Source organism: Scyliorhinus canicula, chromosome 19, assembly GCF_902713615.1.
Source record: "Scyliorhinus canicula chromosome 19, sScyCan1.1, whole genome shotgun sequence".
Taxonomy (NCBI): domain Eukaryota; kingdom Metazoa; phylum Chordata; class Chondrichthyes; order Carcharhiniformes; family Scyliorhinidae; genus Scyliorhinus; species Scyliorhinus canicula.
The window spans coordinates 99,036,656-99,062,261 of record NC_052164.1 but is presented as its reverse complement, the minus strand read 5'-3'; the positions used below and the strand labels follow the sequence as shown (position 1 = coordinate 99,062,261).

Genomic DNA, 25,606 nt, shown 5'->3' with positions numbered 1-25,606 from the left:
AAGTCAGAACAGCTTGCCTGCACTTGGGCCTATGAATGGCCACTTAAGTGTCTCATCATGCCCTGTTGCCCACGTTGTGCAGGGCTGACACCTGGCAAGGTTGGGTGGGACCATCTTTGTGGATCCACTGGCTCATATATAACCCCAAGGTCAAACTCCGTCTTTAACCTTCTCCCAGCCTCTCAAACCTCCCCCCTTCCCCCTTCCCCCCACCCCCACACTCCCTTATCCCCCTTGCCGGGGTCTGCCAACCTGGCTTTGGTGACAGCCTGGACTTACCTCAAGTCTGGCTTTAATCAGCTCTTCTTTGGGGATTGCTTGTAGTTCCAGAGATAGCCACTGCTCAAAGCTGGCACTGTGGGCCAAATGGGGCAGAACACTTGCCGTGAGTCAACAAGTGCCCCACCGAACGTATAATGACTGCAAGGCATTCAGTTTTTCATGGGGGGGGGGGATGCTTCTGACGGACTTCACCCCAGGGATTGGGGCGCACGCACCCCATAAACTCCAGCTCATACTTTGAGAAAGCACGAGACACTTGGATATTAAAAGCTGGCGAGAAGCCATGTTTTCATCCCACACCATTTCAATGCTGTGGTAACTTGACCACAAAATGGTAGTCAAAAACGCGCTATAAGTTCATCTTCTTTAATATATGAAAATAACAAAGTTTGAAATACAGTATGGTCTCGAAATTGGGAGCAGCTAGTTAAACATCGAAATAACAGACAATTAAATACTAATATATATGGGTAACAGCAACAATAACTAATGACATCGTAGCATTTACTGAGACATCAGCAACGGATTTAAAAAAGATGTATAATAATAACACTCGATGATAAATACCGTCCTGTTTATTATGAAACGTCAGTTTCTCTCAGAAACAAGGGAGTTTGATTAACTCTGCAAAATTGTCCAAATATGCAATTTCCACCAGTCATAACCTTTTCATGTACATCTCATCTGGTTTAGCTCACTGGGCTAAATCGCTGGCTTTTAAAGCAGACCAAGCAGGCCAGCAGCACGGTTCGATTCCCGTGCCAGCCTCCCCGGACAGGCGCCGGAATGTGGCGACTAGGGGCTTTTCACAGTAACTTCATTGAAGCCTACTCGTGACAATAAGCGATTTTCATTTCATTTCATCTCATATTTTTGGTGATTGTGACAAATCTATCAAATTTAGTAAAAGGGCATTAATCTAACTAAACTTGTCAACTGTTACCAGACTTTTAAAACTTGTAGCTATCTTGTCTTGCCAAAGAGATTTGGGTTCTGATGTTGGCTTTGTAGCTCACCTGCTGTCAGTTTTCTTGATTTAATATGGATCCGTAGAATCCCTACAGTGCAGAAAGATGCCATTTGGCCCATCTAGTCTGCATTGACCCTCTGAAAGAGCAGGCTACCTGGCCCCACTCCCATGTCCCAGCTTCGCATATTGAACAGGGCTAATCCAACTAACCTGCTTTGGGCTTTGGGAGGAAACCAGAGCACCTGGAGGAAACGCACGCAAACTCCACACCGTCACCCAAGGCCGATTTGAACCCAGGGTCCCTGGCACTGTGAGGCAGCAGTGGATTGGATTGGATTGGATTTGTTTATTGTCACGTGTACCGATGTACAGTGAAAAGTATTTTTCTGCGAGCAGCTCAACAGATCATTAAGTACATGAAATGAAATGAAAATCGCTTATTGTCACGAGTAGGCTTCAATGAAGTTACTGTGAAAAGCCCCTAGTCACCACATTCCAGCGCCTGTTCGGGGAGGCTGGTACGGGAATGGAACCGTGCTGCTGGCCTGCCTTAAAAGCCAGCGATTTAGCCCGGTGTGCTAAACCAGCCCCTACATGGGAAGAAAAGGGAATTTAAAAAAAATACATAATAGGGCAACACAATATATACAATGTAACTACATAAGCATTGGCATCGGATGAAGCATGCAGGGTGTAGTGTTAATGAGGTCAGTCAATAAGAGGGTCATTTAGGAGTCTGGTGACAGCGGGGAAGAAGCTGTTTTTGAGTCTGTTCGTTCGTGTTCTCAGACTTCTGTATCTCCTTCCCGACGGAAGAAGTTGGAAGAGTGAGTAAGCCTACAGTGCTAACTACTGTGCCACCGTGTCGCCCAGAAAATCTTGGATTCTCGTTTATCTGACCACAGACATTGCCCATGGCTGGGGTGTGTGAGGGCCCACAAGCTCACTTAGAAAGCGGGGCACCCTTTCAAGGTGCAGCCCGATCTCTGAATTCGGCTCCTCAGTGCTAAAAAACACTCTTAAATTCAAACTTACACCTTGTAGTCTCTTTCAATGCATGCTTTCCATACACCTATCCGGGAAGCTTGATTTTTGCTTTAATTAAATAGAATTTTTGTTGCCATTAGTCCATATTCTTTAGTCAACTGAATCACTGAATAGAGAAATGGATCATTTTTTAAATTTTGAAACGATGAATTTCATAGACAATTCAAAGATTCTTTAATTCTCTTGCATAGTTCAATTTAAAGTCATAACTGTAGAGCTTCCAGATTGGCAACAGACAACCACAATCTGTACCGTTTGCAACACTGGCTGGCAAGTGGTGTGTAACATAACACCTGACAGCAATTACACTTTCACACCAAAACTGACACTCTGGCAAAACAGTTGCTTGAAGAGACAAGCTCAGAGTGATGCTCAGGACTGCTTGATTTTTTTTTTAACAGAACAAATGTGTTGAACGCACCTCAGAATGTGGAGAATGATCAAAAATATTCTGAGAAAAATAATTGGCAGTTGAGATAAAATAATGTCACGTTAGCCTTTTCACAAAGGCTTTGTTCTATTTTTCGAGCCTGGGTTGTTATTTTTCTCATTGCTTGCACATCTTTGTGACATAATAATTGAAAGGCCTGGGCAAATTTCAAGTTTAATTTCAAAGAAAAAAATTAAGTTTGGGGCGTTGTGCAGAAGAATGGTGACTGCATTCATCGCTCTGAGGAGGAATTGGCGTGATGCAAATATATTTTTTGTTAATTCTCAAAAGGTGAGTGGGGTTTATACAAGGCGAGTCCTCAGTCTCTGCAATGCCATCATGGTAAAGCAGTGTGTGAAGAAAAGGTTATTCAACAAATAATATAGCAGCTTTAGTAGTCTCGTGGCAGTTCACAGGAACATAATCTGATAAAAACCAAAACCGAATCAAAGAAAGAGACCTTAGGACCCAACGATTGGTCAAAGAGCAATTTTTACATCACACCAGATCCAGGTGCCAACCCTATGAACATACGGTCTCTAGTTTAATAAATATTATTACCATTTGATCAGACTCGTTGATGTTTCTGATCGCCCACTCGATGTCCAAGTAGCCATTTTGGTCTGATTTTGGGCGATAAGAACATGGTATGGTGACATTATCTCCAACTCGCCTCCAAATGGGATTGCAGTTTATTGTTTCTGCTGCTTCAGAGTCTGGTTACAGAAAGAGGAAAAAAGAAATGTATTAAATTTGTACCAATGGTTGAATTGTGGCAAACACAGTGCATGATATCACACCTGCGGCGTGCGTGTGGCTTATATCCACAACTTCTCACACTGCCTCTAAACTTGAGTGTCTCAGTGGGAAAGTAGCAAATTTCATCACAAGGACAAAATGTAAATGATGTCCCTGTTACTCTGCCAAGTTTCCAAATTCTCCAAATCAGAGAAATGTTATCTGTTAAAAGTTATCGTGCCTCAGCTACCAGGAGGCAAGAAGAAAAAAAATCTAAAACAAGAGTTTCATATGAGAGGAAGAAGGACTTTCATTTTTGTGTAGCCTATTCATGTCTACCAGATGTCTCAAATTCTTTACAGTCGTTCACTGTTGTAATGCAGGAAGCCAGATTTCACACAGCACCCTCCCACAAACAGCAATGCGATAATGCCCAGACAACCTACTTCTGTGTCGTTCACCAAGGCTTACAGCACCGAGGATAAATCCCACCTGCTCTTTGTCAAAATAATGCTATAGGATTTTATTTTCCACCTGAGAGCATAGCCAAGATTGCAGGTTAACGTCCATTCAGAAGGCAGCACCTCTGACCGCACAGCACACCCTCAGCGCTGTACTGGCGTATCCTCCATGATATACGTGCGCAAGTCCTGGAGTGACACTGCAACCCTGAACTTTCTGACTGCAAGAAATGAAATGTATTCCCATTTACAGATTAGCTGATCGTTATCCATTTGCTGCTGGTGGGTCCTTGCTCTCTGCAAACTGCCTGCTGCGCTTTCTGCATTACAATAGTGATCACACTTCAAAAGTACTTCATTGGCTATGAAGAACTCTGGACATCATGAGGTTGTGGAAGATGCAAGTCTTTCTATTTTCTTTCCTGATCTACAAAAAGCAAAGTGAAGCAACTATATTAAACTGACTGTAAATATTAACTCAATTGGTGTGATGGAACCATCAATTCACTAGACACGTGCTTTAAGATATGAACAGTGATTTTAATCTACTTACAACAGCGCCAGCCTGTTCCGCGTTGAACTCTCGATGAACTGAACGACTGGCTCTGAGCATTGGTATTTATACAGCAGTCCATGGGGAGGAGTCGTGGGCCAAGGGTGGAGTCCTGTACAAACTCCTAAGCATTCCCAGCGCTACTCCCCCTAGTGGTCAGGCAACGCAACTGTGCTTACAAATGCATGGTCTCATGTATATACAATAGTGTAAATTACGGAGTTACATTCACCACATGGTGGAAGACCTGATCTCACATTCTCTTGTTTCCAAAGGCAGATAAAGATGACTGAAATGGCCTTTTTCATAATGCCTATTGTTTTACAAACTCTTTCACACAAAGAGGATTAAACAGTTGGCAACAATGCTGCCATACCCCCCCCCCCCCCCCCCACCCCCAACGCAACAGTATTCCTATCTGGATCCAATTAACATGGCACTGCCTGTGGCTGAAACCCAAGCCCTTCCGATTTTGTATGTCTCATTGCTGCACAATACAATCCATCCAAGACAATTCCGTCCGGAACACACAATGAACAGTTGGACCCGAGGAAGTATAGAGGACCAGACAGACCTCGCGGTGCATGTCCAAAGATCGCCGAAAACAGCAGGACAGATTGATAATACTTGTGGGATACTTTCCTTTATTAGGAGAGATGTGGAGATGCCGGCGTTGGACTGGGGTGAGCACAGTAAGAAGTAACAAACCTGTTGGACTTTAACCTGGTGTTGTCAGACCTCTTACTTTATTAGGAGAGGCATAGCATATAAGGGCAGGAAGGTTATGATGGAGCTGTATAAAATGCTCATGAGGCCACGGCTAGAGCACTGTGTGAAGTTCTGGTCGCCACACTGTAGGGAGATATAATTTCACGAGAGAGGGTGCAAAGATTCACCAGGATGTTGCCTGGGCTGGAGAGTTTCAGCTTTGAAGAGAATCTGGATAGGTGGCGGATGTATTCCTCAGAGCAAAGAAGGCTGAGGGGAGGGGACCTGATTTAGGTGAACAAAATTATGAGGGACAGAGACAGGGTAAAGAGAAAGAAACCTTTCCCCCTCGTAGGAGAGCCAATAACCAGGGGGCATAGATTTAAGTCAAATGGCAGAAGATTTGGAGAGGAATTGAAGAAAAGCTTTTTAACCTCGAGGGTGTTGGGAATCTGCAACTCACTGCCTGAAAGGGTGGTAGAGGGGGAACCCTTATAGTACTTAAAAAGCAATTGGATGGGGCAGCACGGTGGCGCAGTGGTAGCACTGCAGCCTCACGGCGCCGAGGTCCCAGGTTCGATCCCGGCTCTGGGTCACTGTCCGTGTGGAGTTTGCACATTCTCCCCGTGTCTGCGTGGGTATCGCCCCCACAACCCAAAGATGTGCAGGGTAGGTGGATTGAACATGCAAAATTGCCCCCTAATTGGAAAAAATGAATTGGGTGCTCTAAATTTAAAAAAAAAAGCAATTGGATGAACACTTGAAACATCATAGCGTACAAGTGCTCATCGGTCCAAGTGCTGGAAAATGTGATTAAGGTAGACAGATGCTTGATGGCTGCTGCAGACATGATGGGCTGAAGGGCTTCTTTCTGTGCTGGAAAATGCTATGACTCAATCTGGAAATCAGGCAATGCACCAAAGCTGCATACATTGAGCAAACTAATAAGGAGGCCTTAGCAGTCAATGCACAACAGTGACCTGGCAAAACGAACAGTATCACCATTGAGTTGTAGGCTCAGGGCTTGGGCAAAGGCTCCAGAGGACCAAAATGGCTTCTGCTGACATTACAGCTCACAAGGCCACAAGACTAAGAAAAAGGCATTTGCTGACCTGACGGATCATATGACTGAACAACACAGGGCTGGATTCTCCAGCGGGATGCTCCATTTTGCCGGCAGCCCGGAGGTTTCCCGACGGCGTGGGTTTTCCCCACAATGGGAAACCCCATTGACCGGCCGGCGTAACGGAGCATCCCGCTGGCGGTGTGAAACAGAAATGCGGTGGAGAATCCAGCCCACAATGTCTTGAGCCACCAAATAAGACATTACATCAACCTCTGATCAGAGGAAGTAGGCCGAAGTGCGAAGATTAAACTGCTTGACCAAACAGAAAATAGCTAACTGCAACAGCTAACGAATAATTGACCTTCATGAGGAAAAAGTATAAGAATGGACACCAGAATTCACAAAGGCAGTGCAACCTGGGATCAACTGTTACAGAAGGAACGAAGGACCTGAGCGGGGCTCAGCGAACAGAGACAACCACCGATCAAGCACCTGGCCAAGCCTTCAAGGGGTTGTACCTTTTATGGTTTGAGTAGTGAGTCTTAAAGCTAGTAAGCAATTATACGTAACTATGTGTGTGTAAGTATTAGTAATAAAGAGAGATTTACTTGCATAATTGACTTAGAGTGTTATTCTGTCAGACATCACATACCGCACTGAGGCAGAAACCAGTGAGGGTCAACAGAGTCAAACTTCATCTACTGTGGTACTTGAAGACTGCCCAACACAATGTGTAAACGTCTCTTTAAGATTTCTAAAATAGTTCTTTTAATCATTTGGGAGAAGAGGCAAGTGAACAACCAAACATTATGGAGTCACAGAAGGTTTAAGTCACAGAAAGAGGCCATTTGTCCCACAGTGTCTGCACCGGCCAAAATATGAGCCACCGAGCCTAATGCCACTTTCCAGCATCTGGTCCATTGCCCTGCAGGGTACGGCACTCGAAATGCACATCCAAGCAACATTTAAAAGATTGAGGGTTTTTGCTTCTATCATCCTTCGGAGCAGGCGATAGATATATTTCTGTTTAAAAAACGGGTTAAAGGGATATGGGGACAGGTAGGGAGGTGGATTTGAGACCAGGAAGAGATCAGCCATGTTCTGATTGAACGGCGGAGCAGGCTCGAAGGGCTGAATGGCCGACTTCTGTTCCTAATTCCCGTGTTCACACATACCAATCCTGTCAGATGGTGAGTTCCAGACCCCCACAACTTTCTGGATGAAAAAGGTTTTCCTCACCTCCCCTCTAATCTTTCTACCAATCACTTTAAATTTATGTCCCGTTGTCACTGACCTCTCTGCTAAGGTAAATAGGCCCTTCCCATCCACTTTCTTCAGGCTCCTCACAACCTTATACATCTCAATTAAATCTCCCCTCAGCGTCCTCTTTTCCAAGGAGAACAATCCCAGTCTATCCAATCTTTCCTCATAGCTGTAATTTTCCAGTCCTGGGTGGCAACATCCTCAGAAATCTCCTCTGTACCTTCTCTAATGCAAGTAAACTATTTCTGTAATGAGGGAACAAGAAGGGGGCAGCATGGTGGCACAGTGGTTAGCATTGCTGCCTACGGGGCTGAGGACCTGGGTTCGAATCCCAGCCCTGGGTCACTGTCCGTGTGGAGTTTGCACATTCTCCCCGTGTTTGCGTGGGTTTAACCCCCACAACCCAAAAGATGTGCAGGGTAGGTGGATTGGCCACACTAAATTGCTCCTTAATTGGAAAAAATAATTGGGTACTCTAAATTTATTTATTTTTTAAATGAGGGAACAAGAACTTCACACAGTTGTGGCCTAACTAAGGATTTATACTCTACCTCGGCTAATGCAGGAAAGGATTCCACCTGCTTTGCAAAGTAGTTCATTGAGGAAAGAATCTGGAAATTGGGCTTGTTCATTTTGGAAAGTTTATTTCTCTGTTAAGATAAAGCAGTTTTTCAAACATGGCCTGGGAGTAGGAAAACTCCTGCGAAAGCTGCTGTGGTGACAATATGTCAAGGGGAAATTGTTTTCCAAAATTAGACTATGACTGAAATTGAGGAATATAAGATGGGACTAAAATTTGGATTCCAGGTGGTTGCCTGAGGTAAAGGGAAGAAAACTAAATGATTTGAGAAGAACTCTCATTGTCAGAGCTTACACATGAAAAGTGGACAAAATACCAGGGGGCGGGTTATTTTGATAAACGGGAAAATCAATCATCTGGGAATAGAGAAGTGGTGAAAAAGTGGAGAGGGATAGACTCCAACATGAAAGAGAAAGCATGTTGAGTGTGGAAGGGATATGGCGTGATAATCAGGAAGAGAAAGCATGTTGAGTGTGGAAGGGAGATGGCGTGATAATCAGGAAGAGAAAGCATGTTGAGTGTGGAAGGGAGATGGCGTGATAATCAGGAAGAGAAAGCATGTTGAGTGTGGAAGGGAGATGGCGTGATAATCAGGAAGAGAAAGCATGTTGAGTGTGGAAGGGAGATGGCGTGATAATCAGGAAGAGAAAGCATGTTGAGTGTGGAAGGGAGATGGCGTGATAATCAGGAAGAGAAAGCATGTTGAGTGTGGAAGGGAGATGGCGTGATAATCAGGAAGAGAAAGCATGTTGAGTGTGGAAGGGAGATGGCGTGATAATCAGGAAGAGAAAGCATGTTGAGTGTGGAAGGGAGATGGCGTGATAATCAGGAAGAGAAAGCATGTTGAGTGTGGAAGGGAGATGGCGTGATAATCAGGAAGAGAAAGCATGTTGAGTGTGGAAGGGAGATGGCGTGATAATCAGGAAGAGAAAGCATGTTGAGTGTGGAAGAGAGATGGCATGATAATCAGGAAGAGAAAGCATGTTGAGTGTGGAAGAGAGATGGCATGATAATCAGGAAGAGAAAGCATGTTGAGTGTGGAAGGGAGATGGCGTGATAATCAGGAAGAGAAAGCATGTTGAGTGTGGAAGGGAGATGGCGTGATAATCAGGAAGCGAATTGAGATCAGAGCTAAACTAAAAGCCAGTTTAGTGCCCAGGACATCACTGTTTTGGAGCTAGGCTGTTGGGTTTCACTGCAATAGGTGTCTAAATTGGAGTAAGAATGGGAGGAGCAATTGAAGGCCACAGAGGAATTAGGACCTCACACAGGCGCACAGAGATGTTCAGCAAAGTAGTCACACTCCAAAGGACTCTGCACCACAAGTAACAAATCGGTGACTGCATTGGTGACTGCATCGGTGCCGCTTCACGTTCCCATCAGGACTTGGTAAACATTTTCGTTTTTGCTTCCAATCTCCACCCTTCTGACTCCTTCACATGGTCCATCTCTGACCCTTCCTTGACCTCTCCATCCCTATCTCCAATTCCAGACTGACGATCGATACTCGTTACAAGCCCAATGATTCCCACGACTACCTCAGCTCCAGCTCCTCACACCCTGGTTGCTTAAGGACACCATCCCATTCTCCCTGTTTCTCCACCTCCCTCGCATCTGTTTTGATGATGTTGGGCTGGATTCTCCGTTTTGGAGACTAAGGCTGTTCACACTGGCCGGATATTCCAGCCCCACGCCGGTGGTTTCCCGACGACAAGGTGTGCAGTCACCGGGAAATCCCGTTGACAACGGCGGGGTCGATAAATCTTGCTGGCAGGCCGCCTCTGCCGTCGAAAACCACGTGACGGGTTGGTCGGTAAATCCCGCCCCAAGTGTTATCGACCGAACTGAATGGTGTGCAATTCGCATTACCACACGGGCGCTATTTGATCCGAAATTCAGGAGATGCAATTGGGCCAACACACTGCCAACAAAAATTGGAAGCAATTGCCATCCCTACTGGGGCCAGATTTACTGCAGCGGATTCGCATTAAAGAGCCCGAGAAGCAGGAGCTGTTTATAAAGCGTTCCACTTGCCACACACTCTCATTCCAGCCAAGAAGATGTCTCAGAGAACCCGCATCCCCTCCTCCCCCATCCACTTACTGGACCATCTGTCACTTTTCCTCCAGTTTTGATTTCACTGATCACTGAGCTTTGTTCACCTAGTCACACTTTCTGCTACCTTATCCAATGCCATTATCGGCAACCTCCATAGCCCTTCACACTGCCATCAACACCTCCTCTGTCTTGTTGCATCTCCACATCATTGTTGCAATCTGACCTTCTACCCTGCTCCAAATACTCCACCCCCTCTTATATGGTACATAATCCATCACATTTCACGCTCTCTTTAGTTCTGATGAAGAGTCAAATCGACATGAAAGATTATTGTTTCTCTCTCCAAAAATGATGGCAGACTTGTTGAGTTTTCCCAGGCTTTCAAATCATTAAAGGGTTCAAAAGGCCAGTAAGTATGTGGAATGTAAAACTTGCTTCCAAATGGAATATTTGAGACAAATAGCACTTGAGAGGAAGAGACACATGAGTGAGAAAGGGTTTGCAGGGACAGCAGGTAATAAGGAAGGCTAATTGAATTTTGGTCTTTTTAGCTAAAGGAATTGAGTATAAAAGTAGGGAAGTGTTGCTGTAACTGTACAAGGCATTGGTGAGACCGTACCTGGAACATTGGGCGGGATTCAGTCAGCCCAGACCGGGCCGGAGAATCGCTGGGACGGGCGCGGATCGCGCGATGCCGCCCCGCCGATTCTCCGGCGCCGTCCACCTGTGGTCTTACCCGGCAGACCTCGTCATGTATGCATCCGGGGGCGACCTGGTTGGGGGGGGGGGGAAGCGGGGTACGACCCCGGGGGCGGCCTCCGCTGTGGCCTGGCCCGCGATCGGGGCCTACCGATCGGCGGGCCGGCCTCTCGGGCTGGGGGCCTCTTTTGTTCCGCGCCGGCCCCTGTGGCCCTACGCCGTGATGCATCAGGGTCGGCGCGGAGAAGGGAGCCACTGAGCAGGCGCGCATTGGCGCCGGCCCCACTGCACGTGCGCAGACCTGCAGCACACAGCTGACGCCTGTATCGGCAGCTGGAGCGGCGTGGGTCACTCCAGTGCCGTGCTGGCCCCCTGTAGGGGTCAGAATCGCTGCTCCTGAGGGCCTGTTGACTCCGTCGAGAAACGCGACAGCGTTTACGACGGCGTCAACACTTGGCCTCAGGAGCAGAGAATCCCGCCCACTGTGTGCAGTTATGGTTCCTTTCTTTGAGGAAGGATGTCGTTGCGTTGGAGGCAGTTCAGATGAGGTTCACCAGATTGATTCCAGAGATGAGTGGTTTGTCGTATGAAGAGAGATTGAACAGTTTAGGTCTATACTTTCTTGAATTTATAAGAATGAGAGGAGATCTAATTGAGCTGTGTAAGGTGATAAAAGGCATTGACAAAGTAGATGGAGAGCGGATGTTTCCTCGTGTGGGGCAATCTAGAATGAGAGGTCACAGCTTTAGGATAATGGGCTTTAAAAAACAGAGTTGAGGAGAAATTACTTCTCTCATAGGGTGTTGAATCTGTGAAATTCATGACCCCTGAGTGCAGTGGATACTGGGACATTGAGTAAATTTAAGATGGCGAAAGACAGATTTTTCACTGTAAAGGGTTAATGGGTTATGGAGAACGGGCAGGAGAGTGGCGCTGAGGCTGAGAGGGGATCAGCCATGATCGTATTGAATGGTGGAGCGGGCTCGAGGGGCTGAAGGGCCTCAACCGGCTGCTCGTTCTTATTTTCTTATGTATTGATAGGATTAGATTAAGTAAGCTTGTGTGAAGCATAAAGGCCGGCAACGATAAGAAGGGTCAATGACCTAATTCTGTGTTGTGGTGAAATCAGACATTCAATGAATACTTTGCAGCAAATTGGAGCAACTAGGTGCAAATTCCATTTGAGATTAAATGAATGTCAGGAACCCTTGTCTGCAATTTATGGGAATTTGTCTGTGTGTGTGCCCTCAATAAAGTTGCAAATTTTGTTGCTATTCATCCCTTTAAACATTTAAAATCAAATGATGCAATTTGCAACAATAACAAATGTCACCAAGATCACACATCTGGGTTTAACGTGCCAGTAATATCCTGTTATGCTCTGTTCTTTATAAAGCATCCTAAATTTAACCCTGCTGGTAAGTTTTTTCATAAAACCTTTATCTGTATTATCGTCCTTCCTCTTTCTCTATTTCCGTTCCATTTGAGAGTTATGTCCCTCAAAACTGACACACCCCAAAGTTTGATCCTCTGCAGTCTCAATGGTACGGTAAGGTAGCACAGTGGTTGGCACTGTTGCTTAACAGCGCCAGGGTCCCAGGTTCGATTCCCAGCTTGGGTTACTGTTTATGCGGAGTCTGCACGTTCTCCCCGTGTCTGCGTGGGTTTCCTCCGGGCGCTCCGGTTTCCTCCCACAAGTCCCAAAAGACGTGCTGTTAGGTAGATTGGGCATTCTGAATTCTCCCTCAGCGTATCCGAATATGCGCCGGAATGTGGCGACTAGGGAATTTTCACAGTAACTTCACTGCAGTGTTAATGTCAGCCTACTCGTGGCAATAAAGATTATTATTATAGATGTTCCCTCGATTACTGAGCTATAATTAGACTGCAGGGTTGAATTTTCAAATCGAGATAAAAAACCTGATTCCAGGATGATTACAGGGTCCTGGCCCCAACCCACAACAATCTTGGAATGTAAATTCCCTAATTAGTAGTGTCAGCCATTACCAGGCAGCTGTGGGGGGTGGGGGGAGCTTCCTGCAGATCACAGTGGCCAAGGTGCAGACAACAGACATATTGAATGCCACCATTGCCTTGCTGAAGACAAGAGGCAGCATCTGGGAGCACCAACCGCCTCAATGAGCACAGAAGTGGCGAAAAAGCCGAACATGCAGTAACAGCTCATGATCTGCCACAAGATTCCCCAGCCCCCCCCAACTTTTCCAAGACAAAATAAACCTAACTTGGCCTGCTTTGAACCCAACAGCTGAGCACTAACACTCAATCCCCTCCTCCTTCCCTCTCATTGAAATTTGTGGAAGCGGGGATGGGGGTGGAGGGGTCTAGTGTCATCCTCTGGGAATGCTATTTTTAAATCGCACCCCTCCCCTATCCCACCGATAATTAAAAATCAAATTCGTACAATCTAAGTTGTCTCCCGCTGACCGCTAAACTTTCAAAATGGAAGAGGACTTTTTTTCAAGGGGGATAATGTCCCCTTTTCTCCTGCAGTCAGTCATGATCATCCTTTTGTCCCAGTTTGCCAAATATTGGCCTCTCTGTGGTCACTCTTGTAGCCATCTGGGATGTCCATCTGCAAAGGACCATGGGAATTATGGCCAACCCAGGACTCAGACACACTTAGAGCTTGTGTGTGTATTTGCAACCCAGATAGCTAGACGCGATTGAAACTCCCGCTCGTTTGCATTCTAATGGCCCATTTCCCCAGAACAAAAAAAGAACAACACGAGAATCGGTGAGCCAGCGTCGGGGCACCGAGGCCCAATGCTCCCCCCCCCCCCCCCCTCCCCAGGGATTCTCCGACTCGGCGCGGGATCGGAGAATCCCGGCCAGGGATTTTTTTAGACATTGAGTTCTGCAGGAAGGTCTCTCGAGGTTTCAGGGAACATGTGGAGTTTAACGAGTATGGGACGGTCTCACCCTCTGCTCTGTGGGAGGCGTTGAAGGTAGTGGTTAGAGGGGAGATCATATTGTACAAGGTACACATGGACGGGGAGCCAAGAAGGAGCCACAGAAGTTAGTGGATGAGATCCTGGGGGCGGACCGTAGGTTTGTTAGCGACCCAACTCCAGAACTATTGGCACACAGGAGAAAGCTGCGATGCAGTTTGAGCTTCTGCCCACGGACAGGGTGGTGTGGCAGCCGTGGTGTTTGAAGGAAGTGGTGTATGAGTACGGGTAGAAGGCCAGCCAGCTCTTGGCTCACCAGCTAAGGTGGTAGGAGGCTGCTGTGTTAGGCGGGTTGGTTTGACGTTGACTGCAACTGGATGCAGGGAAGCTAGAAACAAACGTCTAACACCGGAGATGATCCAACACTGTTTTATTTAAACTATGGACGGTTGTACATGTTCAGCTGTGGGTTGACACTCTACTAATCCTACTGACGACCTCTTACTGGTTCGACCAGACTTACTAGCTACCACATGGCAATAATGTCCACTGACTTGTGCACTCTGACTGTCTCAGTGTCTGGGTCCCGAAAAGAGCGGGAGTCTTAATGCCCTGTGGGCTTTATAGTGGTGGTGTCTTGTCTGGTGATTGGTTGTTCTGTGTTGTGTGTTCATTGGTCATCCTATGTGTCAATCACTGCCTGTCTGCATCTCATTATATACATGAGTGGATATTATGACAGCTGCTGGGGGATCATTAAAGTTAGGGATTCGGAATGTAGGCTGGTGTCCGCCCCGGACAAGGGGCAAAATTCTTCGACCCCCTGCAGGGTCGGAGAATTGTCTGGGCCCGCCGAAAATCTCACCCCCGCCGTGGCCGGAATTCTCCACCACCCGGGAATTGGCGGGGGCGAGAATCGCGCCGCACCAATCGGCGTGCCCTCCGCGCTGATCGGTGAGCCCCCTGCGGCGATTCTCTGGCCCGCGATGGGCCGAAGTCCCGCCGCTGAGAGGCCTCTCCCGCCAACGTGGTTTAAACCACCTCTGTGCCGGTGGGATCGGCGGCGCGAGCGGGCCCCCGGGGTCCTGGGGGGGGGGGGCACGGGGCGATCGGACCCCGGGGGGTGCCCCCACGATGGCCAGGCCCGCGATCGGGTCCCACCGATCGGCGGGCGGACCAGTGCCGTGAGGGCGCTCTTTTTCCTCCGCTGCCACCACGGCCTCCACCATGGCGGAGGCGGAAGAGACCCCCCGAGAATTCCGCACCATTGGGGAGGCCCGACGCCGGAGTTGTTGGCGCCACTCCGCTACACCGGGGCCCCCCCGCCCCGCCGGGTAGGGGAGAATCCAGGCCAAGGTGAATGCGGCATTTCAAGCTTTTTCGAGAGGCTTATTAGGTTGGAGCCAACAGGGGGCGTGGGGAATGGCTGAGTTTTTAAAGGATCTGAAGTTACCCAGGGTGAGGGAGGAATTGGGGAAAGAGGTGGAGGCGCCGTTGGGGCTGAAGGAGGTTCGAACAGCCGTAGGAAAGATGCAGGTGGGGAAGGTACCGGGGCCATATGGGCTCCCGGTGGAATTTTAGAAAAAATTGCTTGTGTTATTGATGGGGATGTTTAATGATTCCCTGGAGCAGGGTTCTCTCCCTGACAGATTGGGCATCCATCTCCCTTCTCCTGAAACAGGATAAGGATCTCACAGAGTGTGGGTCATATCGCCTGCTTTCACTGCTCAATATGGACACAAAGCTTTTGTTTTTAAAAAATATATTAATTTGTTTTTAACATTTTAAAGTTTTATACATAAAACAAAACAATGTAAAACAACAAGAACAACAGAAACCCCCACCTCCCCCAGTCTACCAACCAGCATCCCAATAAACTCAACAACCCCTCCTCCAATGCAGGCCGCAGCTCCTCCGCCCACTTGGCCTTAACCCCCTCCAGCAACACCATGTTCTTCTTCAAAATCTTCCCGTAAATCGCCGAGATGACCCCCCCCCCCCAACATATCACTGGCAACGCTGCCTCCAGCAACGAGGGGGGAGGTTGTCAACTGAAAGGTCAGGAAAGCCTGCCTTGCAAAGTCCCGCACCTGCCTCTACCTAAAGGCCCCACCCCACGGAATCCCAAATTTCTCTGTCAACTCTTCCAAACTCGCAAACCGCCCTTCCAAAAATAAATCCTTCATTTCCATCACCCTGCGCTCCTCCCGTATCCAGTCTTGCCCGCTCAAACACATGATTCTCTCGATCCGGCATCAGCTTAGACACAAAACGTTGGACCAAGGTCCTGGCACTGAGGTTGGAATCTTGTCTCCCAAAGGTAGAGATGGGATTTACAAAGGGCCGTAAGTTGTGATCCAACATGAGGTGACTGCTCAATGTGGTTCTCACCCCATCGGCGGGGCCAGAACCAGAGAAACCGTATTGCTGAACGCAGAAAAAATGTTCAATGGGGTTCAGTGGAGGTACTTCTTCGTGGTCTTGGAGAGATTTGGACTGGGCCCTGGGTTTGTGTCGTAGGTGCGGTGGTTGTACGAGGCTCCTTCCACTAGCCTTCGTACCAACGCCATAACTTTGGGTCATTTCGGCTACATAGGGGCATGAGACAGGGGTGTCCTATGTCTCCCCTCTTATTCGTGCTGCCGATTGAGTCACTGGTTCTTGCCCTGAGGGCCTCAAATAAGAGGAATTGTTAGAGGTGGGGTGGAACATAAGGTGTCATCATAGAATTTACAGTGCAGAAGGAGGCCACTCAGCCCATCGAGTCCGCACCGGCTCCCGGAAAGAGCACCCCACCCAAGGTCAACAACTCCACCCTATCCCCATAACCCAGTAACCCCACCCAACACTAAGGGCAATTTTGGACACTAAGGGCAATTTATTATGGCCAATCCACCCAACCTGCACATCTTTGGACTGTGGGAGGAAACCAGAGCACCCGGAGGAAACCCACGCACACACAGGGAGGATGTGCAGACTCCACACAGATAGTGACCCAAGCCGGAATCGAACCTGGGACCCTGGAGCTGTGAAGCGATTGTGCTATCCACAATGCTACCGTGTCCTTGTATACATGTGACCTTCTGCTATACGTGAGGGATCTGGAACCAGTGATGGGGGACATCATGAATATATTGAAGAACCTTGGCTCCTTCGCTGGATACAAGCTAAATTTAGGGAAGAGTGAGTGTGCTCAGCACCTTGAGGAGGGGGAGGGCAGTCTTGGGGGAGGGTGGGGAGGGGTTACCTTTCCATCTGGCAGGGGGTAGTTTTCGATATTTGGGTGTCCAGATGGCGTGGGATTGGCCGCAGCTACGTAAATTGAATTTTATCAGCCCAGCGGGTCGGGTAAAGGCTGACCTGCAAAGGTGTGTCATGTGAGAGTACCTTTATGAAGTGGGTGTTTATAAATGGGTGTGTATATAAATATCTGTAGGGAGAGTACCTTTAAGAAATGGGTGTTTACTACTGCAGTGATGTCAGAGAGTGGGTGGAGCTGGGCTGTCTGGCAGCTTTTTACTTTCGTTTTTGAGCAGGCTGCTGGGTGTGTTTTAGTTTCATTTTCAGAGCTGAAGCCAGACCAAGCAGATGTACTGCTGTTCTCTCTGCCATCAAAAGACTATCTCTTGTTCATTTGGTAAATTCAGAATTATAAATGTTTTCAAGCCTGATGTGCTTCTGATAAAGGTTTTGTTTTTAAGTCGTATGGAGGTTAAAAAGGAAAGCTTAAAGGTTTACTTAGTGTTGTATTCTTTGGGGGTTGTATTTGAATTAATGGTTGCCAAGATGTTCACTGTATGTTTTAAAAAGGTTAACTTGAGTTCAAAGAATAAACATTGTTTTGCTTTAAAAAATACTTTTCCATTTCTGCTGTACCGCACCTGTAGAGTGGGCCGTGTGCTCCCCATACCACAATCTATTAAAAATTGTGGGTCAGGTGGATTCCATGATACACTTTGGAGTTCTCTAAACCCTGGCCCATAACAAATGGGACAACCTCGCATTGTCCGTGGTGGACTGGGTTCAATCCATCACAGCAAACATCTCACCCAGGTTCTTGTTTTTATTTCAGTGTCTTCCGGTATTTTTGCCCAAATCATTTTTTGGGAGGATTGAGGGGCTTATATCGGGTTTCATATGGGCAGATAAATCCCCGGGAATTCGGAGGGGGCCCTACAGGAGGATAGACAGTGGGGGGGGGGGGGGGGGGGGGGGGGGGACTTGCACTGCCAAATTTTGATGCATTACTACTGGGCTGCCAATATGGAGAAAGTGTTGGGGCGATGTGGAAATTTTTTAAATCATGGTACAGCTGAACTAGGTGGCAATGTAAGTCAGTGAGCGTAGGTGTGCTCCAGGACTTGGAGCGAGTTAGGATCAGGGCAGCAGTGTTTTCCCTATCAGTTCATTGATTGGAAAATATGATTTACCACCATTCAGGTGCATCCACCTGGACACGGGGCAGAATTTTCCACCCCCATCCCGTGGCTTGTTTTCCTACAGCACAGGTGGCTCGTCATTGGCCAACACTGGGATCATCATGGTGATATCTGCAGGCTGTTCGTTGGCCAAGCTGCTGGGGAACACGCCGCGGGGCGCCGCCATCGGCAGGACTGAAAGATCCTGGCAGCGGGAACGACCAGAAAATTCAGCCCATGGTGACTAATTGTGTTTTCAATAATTCCAAATTTTTGACTCAATAAGTTTACTGAGCAAATTCTTACAAAATATATTTGAGGAAAGACCCTTATTAAATCTGCTTCTCACCAATTTTCATATATGTCAAATGCTTTTATATGTACTTATCTTGAAGGAATAATCCGGGTTTTATTTAATCTGCACAGCTTAATATTCAACGATTTCAGTGACATTACTGCATCTCTGTATTTTAACTGTACTGCTTCACATTAATGCAAAAAATGTCAGCTTGGCACATTGGCAGTGCCAGGTGGCATTACCTGGGTGCCAGGCTGGCAGTACAAAGGTGGTGCCTGGATGGAACCAGCAGTGCCAGAGTACCACCAGCAGTGCCAGGGTACCACCAGCAGTGCCAGGGTACCACCAGCAGTGCCAGGGTACCACTAGTAGTGCCAGAGTACCACCCTGCCCAAAGGACATGCACCTGGGCCTCTGGTCCCCTGGGAGCCTCCCACAAGTGCCGTTCTGTCCAGTCCCCATTTGTGGAGACCAGTACTGAACAGCACTCACCCACGGTCACCAAGGCAAATGGGATAGATTCCACGCCTCCAGTACCTGGGGAAACTGCATTTTAAAGTGATACGACCTGTATTGCTTTAATATGCAGATTTGCTAAAAAGTGATCCCACCCACAATGGGCAAGATTTACATCGCAACGTCTTGGGACATTGCGTTACAGCTCGTGAAGCGTTGCGAGCTACGTCGAGAACAGAAGCGGGTTTTCCCAGCTTCTTTCAGCCACGCTGCGTCACGGCGAGATGCTTTTCGTGACCATAATATTGCACCCAATATCTCTAAATTCTCAGGCGTCATTTATTAAACACCAACGTTGAAAAATTAAAGCCCATTTTGTAGCTCTTCCTGAACAATTAAATTTGATTCGGGATTTTTGCAGATGACAGCAGTGCAATCTGTGATTGGTCGGAAGCTGGTATCTATTATGGAATCAGAGAATGTTTCCAGCAAAGTGTGTGCGCGTCAGCTGTCCGCAAGAGTAACTGATGGTCCCACTCCCCCACAGGCAGTAAATTTCAGATAATTATCCATTTCCCTTTTGAAAGTCATGATTTGAATTGCTTCCGCAACAGCATTCCAGGTCTTGACCGCTGCTTACAGAAGCGTCTCCAATTTATCGTTGCAATCGAATTTCTTTCTGCACACTCTCTGAAGTCTAACCTGTGGTGCCAGGAATTGGACACAATGCTCGAGTTGAGGTTGAACCAGGGTTTTATAAAACCTCCTGGCTTTCGTACTCTCTATTTATAAAGTGCAGGATCCTATTTATCTTATTAACCACTTTCACAACTGGTTACGCCAACTTCAAATATTTGTGCCCATTGTACTCCCGGGTCCCTCTGCTCCTGTAAGCCCTTACGAAATTAATCCTTCCCTGTTCTTCTGACCAAATGTATCATTAATAATGGCAAATTATCTATTATAAATTCTTAGATTTATAGAATGGTACAGCACAGAATTGTATGCGCCAGTCTTTGACAGGGCTATCCAACTAATCCCTCTCGTCTGCTATTTTGCGAGATCCTGCAACTTTTCCCCTTCAGGTTTTTATCAAATTCCCTTTGAAAGTTATTACTGAATCACCAGATCACAGCAACTCATCGCGTGCGGTTTTTCCCTCACGGATTGTACTAAATCTGATGCTAGTCAAAACATGGGGCAGCACGGTATCGCAGTGGTTAGCTCAGTTGCTTCACAGTTCCAGGGTCCCAGGTTCGATTCCTGGCTTGGGGCACTATCTGTGCAGAGTTTGTACATCCTCCCCGTGTGTGCGTGGGTTTCCTCCAGGTGCCCCGGTTTCCTCCCACAGTCCGAAAATGTGCAGATTAGGCAGATTGGCCATGCTAAATTGCCCTCAGTGTCAAAAAAGGTTGGGTGGGATTACTGGGTTATGGAGATAGGGTGGAGGTGTGGGCTTAAGTAGGGTGCTCTAAGGGCAGCACGGTGGCCTAGTGGTTAGCACAACCGCCTCACGGCGCTGAGGTCCCAGGTTCGATCCCGGCTCTGGGTCACTGTCTGTGTGGAGTTTGCACATTCTCCCCGTGTCTGCGTGGGTTTCGCCCCCACAACCCAAAAATGTGCAGAGTAGGTGGATTGGCCACGCTAAATTGCCCCTTAATTGGAAAAAATAATTGGGTAATCTAAATTTTTAAAAAAAAGTAGGGTGCTCTTTCCAAGGGCCGGTGCAGACTCGATGGGCCGAATGGCCTCCTTCTGCACTGTAAATTCTATGATTCTATGAAGACAGTGATCAAACATTATGTTACTCTGCAGATCCTGCCCAGCAAGGGGCCACGCAGGAGCGACACGGTAGCACAGTGGTTAGCACTGTTGCTTCACAGCACCAGGGACCTGGGTTCGATTCCTGGCTGGGTTACTGTCTGTGCGGAGTCTGCATGTTCTCCCCGTGTCTACGTGGGTTTCCTCCGGGTGCTCCGGTTTCCTCCCACAGTCCAAAGATGTACAAGTTAGGTGGATTGGCCGTGCTAAATTGCCCGTAGTGTCCAAAGATTCGATGGGGTTACTGGGTTATGGAGAGAGGGTGAAGGTGTGGGCTTAAATAGGGCGCTCTTTCAAGGGCCGGTGTAGACTCGATGGGCTGAATAGCTTCCTTCTGCACTGTAAATTCAATGATCTATGAAATTCTAACGTTAACGACACTGTGGGGAAACTGATGGGGTCAGATCAGCTGCAGTTTCACATTCCACTCAATTTTACCCTCCGTCGAAGACAAGAGTCAGATTACTGCGAGTTTATTTCTATCACAAAAGGTTGAGCAGGCCAAGACACTTCTGTGCAAACAGCAATCTGCAGGGCAACGCGAAAAGATTTTCAAAATGATAAACGCTTTTGATGAGTTAGCACAAAGCGAACGTCTCCACTTGAGAGAAAGAGCAAAACTAAAGACCGTCGATATAAGATGGTCAGCAAGAAATCAATTGGGGAATTCCGAAGAAATATCTTTTACCTGGAAAGTGATGAGAATGTGGAACTCGCTACCACAGAGGGAAAAAGTATAGATGCAATTAAGGGGCAGGTGGATATGCAGGGAGAAGGGAATTTTAGGATTGTGCGGATGGAGTTTGAGGAGGAATGGCGAGTAGAAGCTTTTGTGGAGCCTATTGTCTGGGCTGAATTATCTCAGTCATGATGCAGTTGGCAGCATTCTTGCCTCAGAGTCACAAAGTCCTGGGTTCAAATCCTCCTTGAAGGCTCGAGCACAGAAATCTAGGTTGACACTCCAGTGTCATACTGAGGGAGAGCTGTACTGTGGGCAGCGCCGTCTTTCAGGTGAGAGATGTCAAAAATGTAACTTAAATACCTTTGCACCATTTGCAATGGCCACTTTGAAAAATGTCTAATGTTTATGTGACCGAAGCACCTCAAGAGTGTAACATGATGTGTGTAGAGAAACCAAATATAAATGCACTTTGTGTGATGGCCTTTTTGAAATGTTTGTAATGTTCTTTCAAATATTTTAGGATTAAAGTATATTTTTGCAAACCTAAAAGATGTTAAAGATCCCATGGCACAATTTTGGAACAGTGTAGGGGAGTTACCTCGAGTGTCCTGGCCAATATTTATCCCCTGATCGACGTTACAAAAAAAATAGGTTAGAAAATCGCTTAGTGTCACGAGTAGGCTTCAATGAAGTTACTGTGAAAAGCCCCTAGTCGCCACATTCCGGCGCCTGTTCGGGGAGGCTGGTACGGGAATCGAACCGTGCTGCTGGCCTGCTTGGTCTGATTTAAATGCCAACAATTTAGCCCAGTGAGCTAAACCAGCCCTTGCTGGATTACCTGGTCATTATCACATTGCTGTGCACAGGAGTTTAATTTACACACACGAGCTGTTTGCTGCATTACAACTGTGCCAAAATCTCAAAAATGTTTAATTGACGATAAAGTATTCCGAGATGCTCGATGTTCATGAAAAGGAACTTTCAAAATAAAAGCGTTTTCCCTCGTTTCTGTCCTGTACATTCTGCGTGATTCTATTTAATTTACCTCCGAGGGCTGGGTCTGATTTGTGAAGAAAAGCTGTTTGGACTTTTCAGCTTAGAAGGGAGGTATCTGAAAGCTATTGCTGCAAACCTATGAGATTATGAAGACAAATTTATCCAGAATATTATTTTGTAAACATTTTGAGGAACTGTTTTCTAGATTATGAATTAAGATATGCTGAACAACCTCTCACCCCCTACTTACCTTGCCTTCTTATCAAATTAAACAACCGTCATGATTTCAGGGGAAACTGATGGTAAACATGGAAATATAAAGAATAAACAATTTACTGCACAAAAGGAGTCCATTCGGCCCATTGGGGCCATTGCTATCCAATCTAATCCAGCTGTCCAATATTTTGCCCATAGTCTTGCAGGTTACATCACTTCATGTGCACATCCAAGGATTTTTTTGAATACCACAAAGGATTCTGCCGCTATCGTTATTTCAGGCGGTGAGTTTCAGACCCTCTCCACACTCTGAGTTAAAAACTCCCCTCTAACCCTCTCACCAATTACATAAACCTATCCACCATAACTATTCAGCTCTTCACTGAAGGAAATAAGGGCTCCCATTATCCACTCCATCCAGGTGGCCCCCATAATTTTATGCACCTCAATTGAATCACCACTCTGCTTCCTCTGTTCAAAAGAAACAATCACCGCCTAGTCAATCTCTCCTCGCAGCTAAACTTTTCCATTGCTGGCGTCTTCTTCATAAAGCTTCTCTGGACTCTCTGTAATGCAATCAGAGTTTTCATGTAATACAGTTATCAGAACTGTATGCCACATTCTAGCTGGGTGTTTTACACAGTTCCAGCATCGCCTCCCTGCTCTGACACTCCGTGCCTCGGCTAAGAAAGGAAAATATTCCATATGCCTTCCTAACTACTTTGGCGACATGTTCTGCTATCTTCAAGGATCTGTGGACATGCACTCCAAGGTCCCTCTAATCCTCTACACTTGTCAGTATCCTACCGGTTCTGTTATATTCCCTAGCCTTGCTTGTTTCACCTCCCAAGTGCATTTCCTCACACTTTTTCAGATTGAATTACGGTTGTCACTTTTCTGTCCATTTGGCCAGTGCATCAATACCTTCCTGCAGTCCACAGCTCTCCCCCTCACTATCTGTCAAACATCTGGGGGTGAATTCTCCGCTGGCGGGATTTTCCATTCCGCCGGCAGCGCACTCCCGCCCACGGGTTTTCCGGCGGTGTGAGTTGGCCACAATGGGACATCCCATCGGCCAGCGGAGGGAACGGAGGAACACGCAGCTGGGAAGGCGGAGAATTCACCCCCTGATTTTTGTATCATCTGCAAACTTCTCAATCATGCCACCTTGCCTTAAAGTCCAAATCATTGATGAAAGTCGATGAAAACACAGCACAGTCTGCTGTGCAAAACGTTCCTTCACTTAATTTCAAAGAGCTGTAATGAATGTTAGAAAATGCCCTGAAAAATCTTCAGTTTACAAATCTGCCCAATCCAACATTTTGAAGGATTTTTTATTGATGCAATTGAAGTGATCTGATTTAACAAACATTTTTGACATCTGTTAAAAAATGTTTGAACAGTTCTACTCACACTATGGTCCTCTTCAGCCTGAGGTATACAAAAACACCAGGAAAAGCAGGGCACCAAGTACTGACACCTCTGAAACCCACTGGAAACAATGTTCCAGTCACAAAGACAAACATCATTTTCTTAAATTGCGCAACATAGCATTTACAGCCCAAAATCAAATGTATCTCTGTGTGCAGTTTCTGGAGACAGGCACCACTTTCAAAATCGTCTTCGTTAAAAATAATACTGGCTTCAAGATCCCAAATATTCTGGAAATTCCACTGGCACAATTTAAAACAGACAGAGTTGCTGTGGGTCTCTGGCACGTCAATAACATTCTCTGGCAATTTGATCATCCACCAAAGCATGATTTGATCATTTTATCCCATCTCATGATAAATATTGAAAGAAAGAAATATTATTTTTTAAAATAAATTAGACTACCCAATTCATTTTTTCCAATTAAGGGGCAATTTAGCCTGGCCAATCCACCTACTCTGCACATCTTTGGGTTGTGGGGGCGAAACCCACGCAAACACGGGAAGAATGTGCAAACTCCACACGGACAGTGACCCAGAGCCGGGATCGAACCTGGGACCTCGGCATTGTGAGGCAGCAGGGCTAACCACTGCGCCGCCGTGGTGCCCCAGAAAGAAATATTATTACCACCCCACCTTGTCATTAAAAACAGCACATTTTTCACACCTGTGGAAAATAATAGCTAAAGTTTTAAGACTCGAAAGAGTAAATAAAACGAATAAACGAGTTAATTAAATTGAACTTACCTACTGCTAAACACAAGAAGAGAATAGTTATCAAAAAGTGGTTTTCGGGCATGATTCCCAGTTCAATTTCCTCAGATAAGAATCTGACTTTTTCAAAATATGCGTCACGAATATTTGATTAGAACAAGTGCTGGAAACATTTACAAATCTCTTTTTTTTAAAGTTAACATTTGGAAATTGCAAATTCGCATCAAAGGGTTCAAATGATACATTGGGATGTGTCAACTACCCCTGTGATGAGCCTTTGAGTAACAGATGGGTGTTAATTCAGCGATGTGTGTGATTCCACAAGTAACCACATCCCACTGCTCGTTCAGCTCTCACTGTTCAGAGACCAGACCCAGAAATTGCTACGTCATTTCCTGCAACCTGGTTCATGGAATCATAAAAGTGATAAAGTTGCGTTGGCTCTTTGATGAAGCTGCGAATTAATCTGACATCTCTGCTCTTTGCTCGCAGAGCTGCAACTTTTTTTTCTCTCCCCCCCCCCCCCCCCCCCCCCTTGCAAGTGTTTATCCAATTCGCTTTTGAAATTTGCTATTTCGACTTCCACTGGCCTTTCAGGCAAAGCATTCCACGTCACAGCAATTTGTTGTGTAAACTTCCCTTTGTTAAAAGTGAAAGAGGTGTAACCACTTTTAGGAAAGGTATTGTAATTTATGCCCTGTCGATGCTTCAGTTTACAAATCTGCCTGTCCAATATTTTGAAGGATTTTTTTATTGATGCGGATGAAAGTTTTGATTTAACGAACTTCTTTGGTAGCTGTAAAAAATGTTT

At 46.5% G+C, this 25,606-nt stretch overlaps 1 protein-coding gene across 2 annotated transcripts in view; it reads right to left on the bottom strand.

The window, feature by feature from the left end:
• Positions 1–25,126, bottom strand: part of LOC119954397 — a 40,533-nt gene extending 15,407 nt beyond the window's left edge. For both annotated transcript variants that reach the window (XM_038779593.1, XM_038779594.1), the window contains exons 1-2: positions 24,829–25,126; positions 3,291–3,445 (exon numbers count right to left, since the gene is read on the bottom strand). In XM_038779593.1, the coding sequence (XP_038635521.1) occupies positions 3,291–3,445; positions 24,829–24,880 (207 nt within the window). In that variant the 5' untranslated portion in view covers positions 24,881–25,126. The remainder of the gene's footprint in view (positions 1–3,290; positions 3,446–24,828) is intronic.
• Positions 25,127–25,606: the final 480 nt, after the last annotated feature.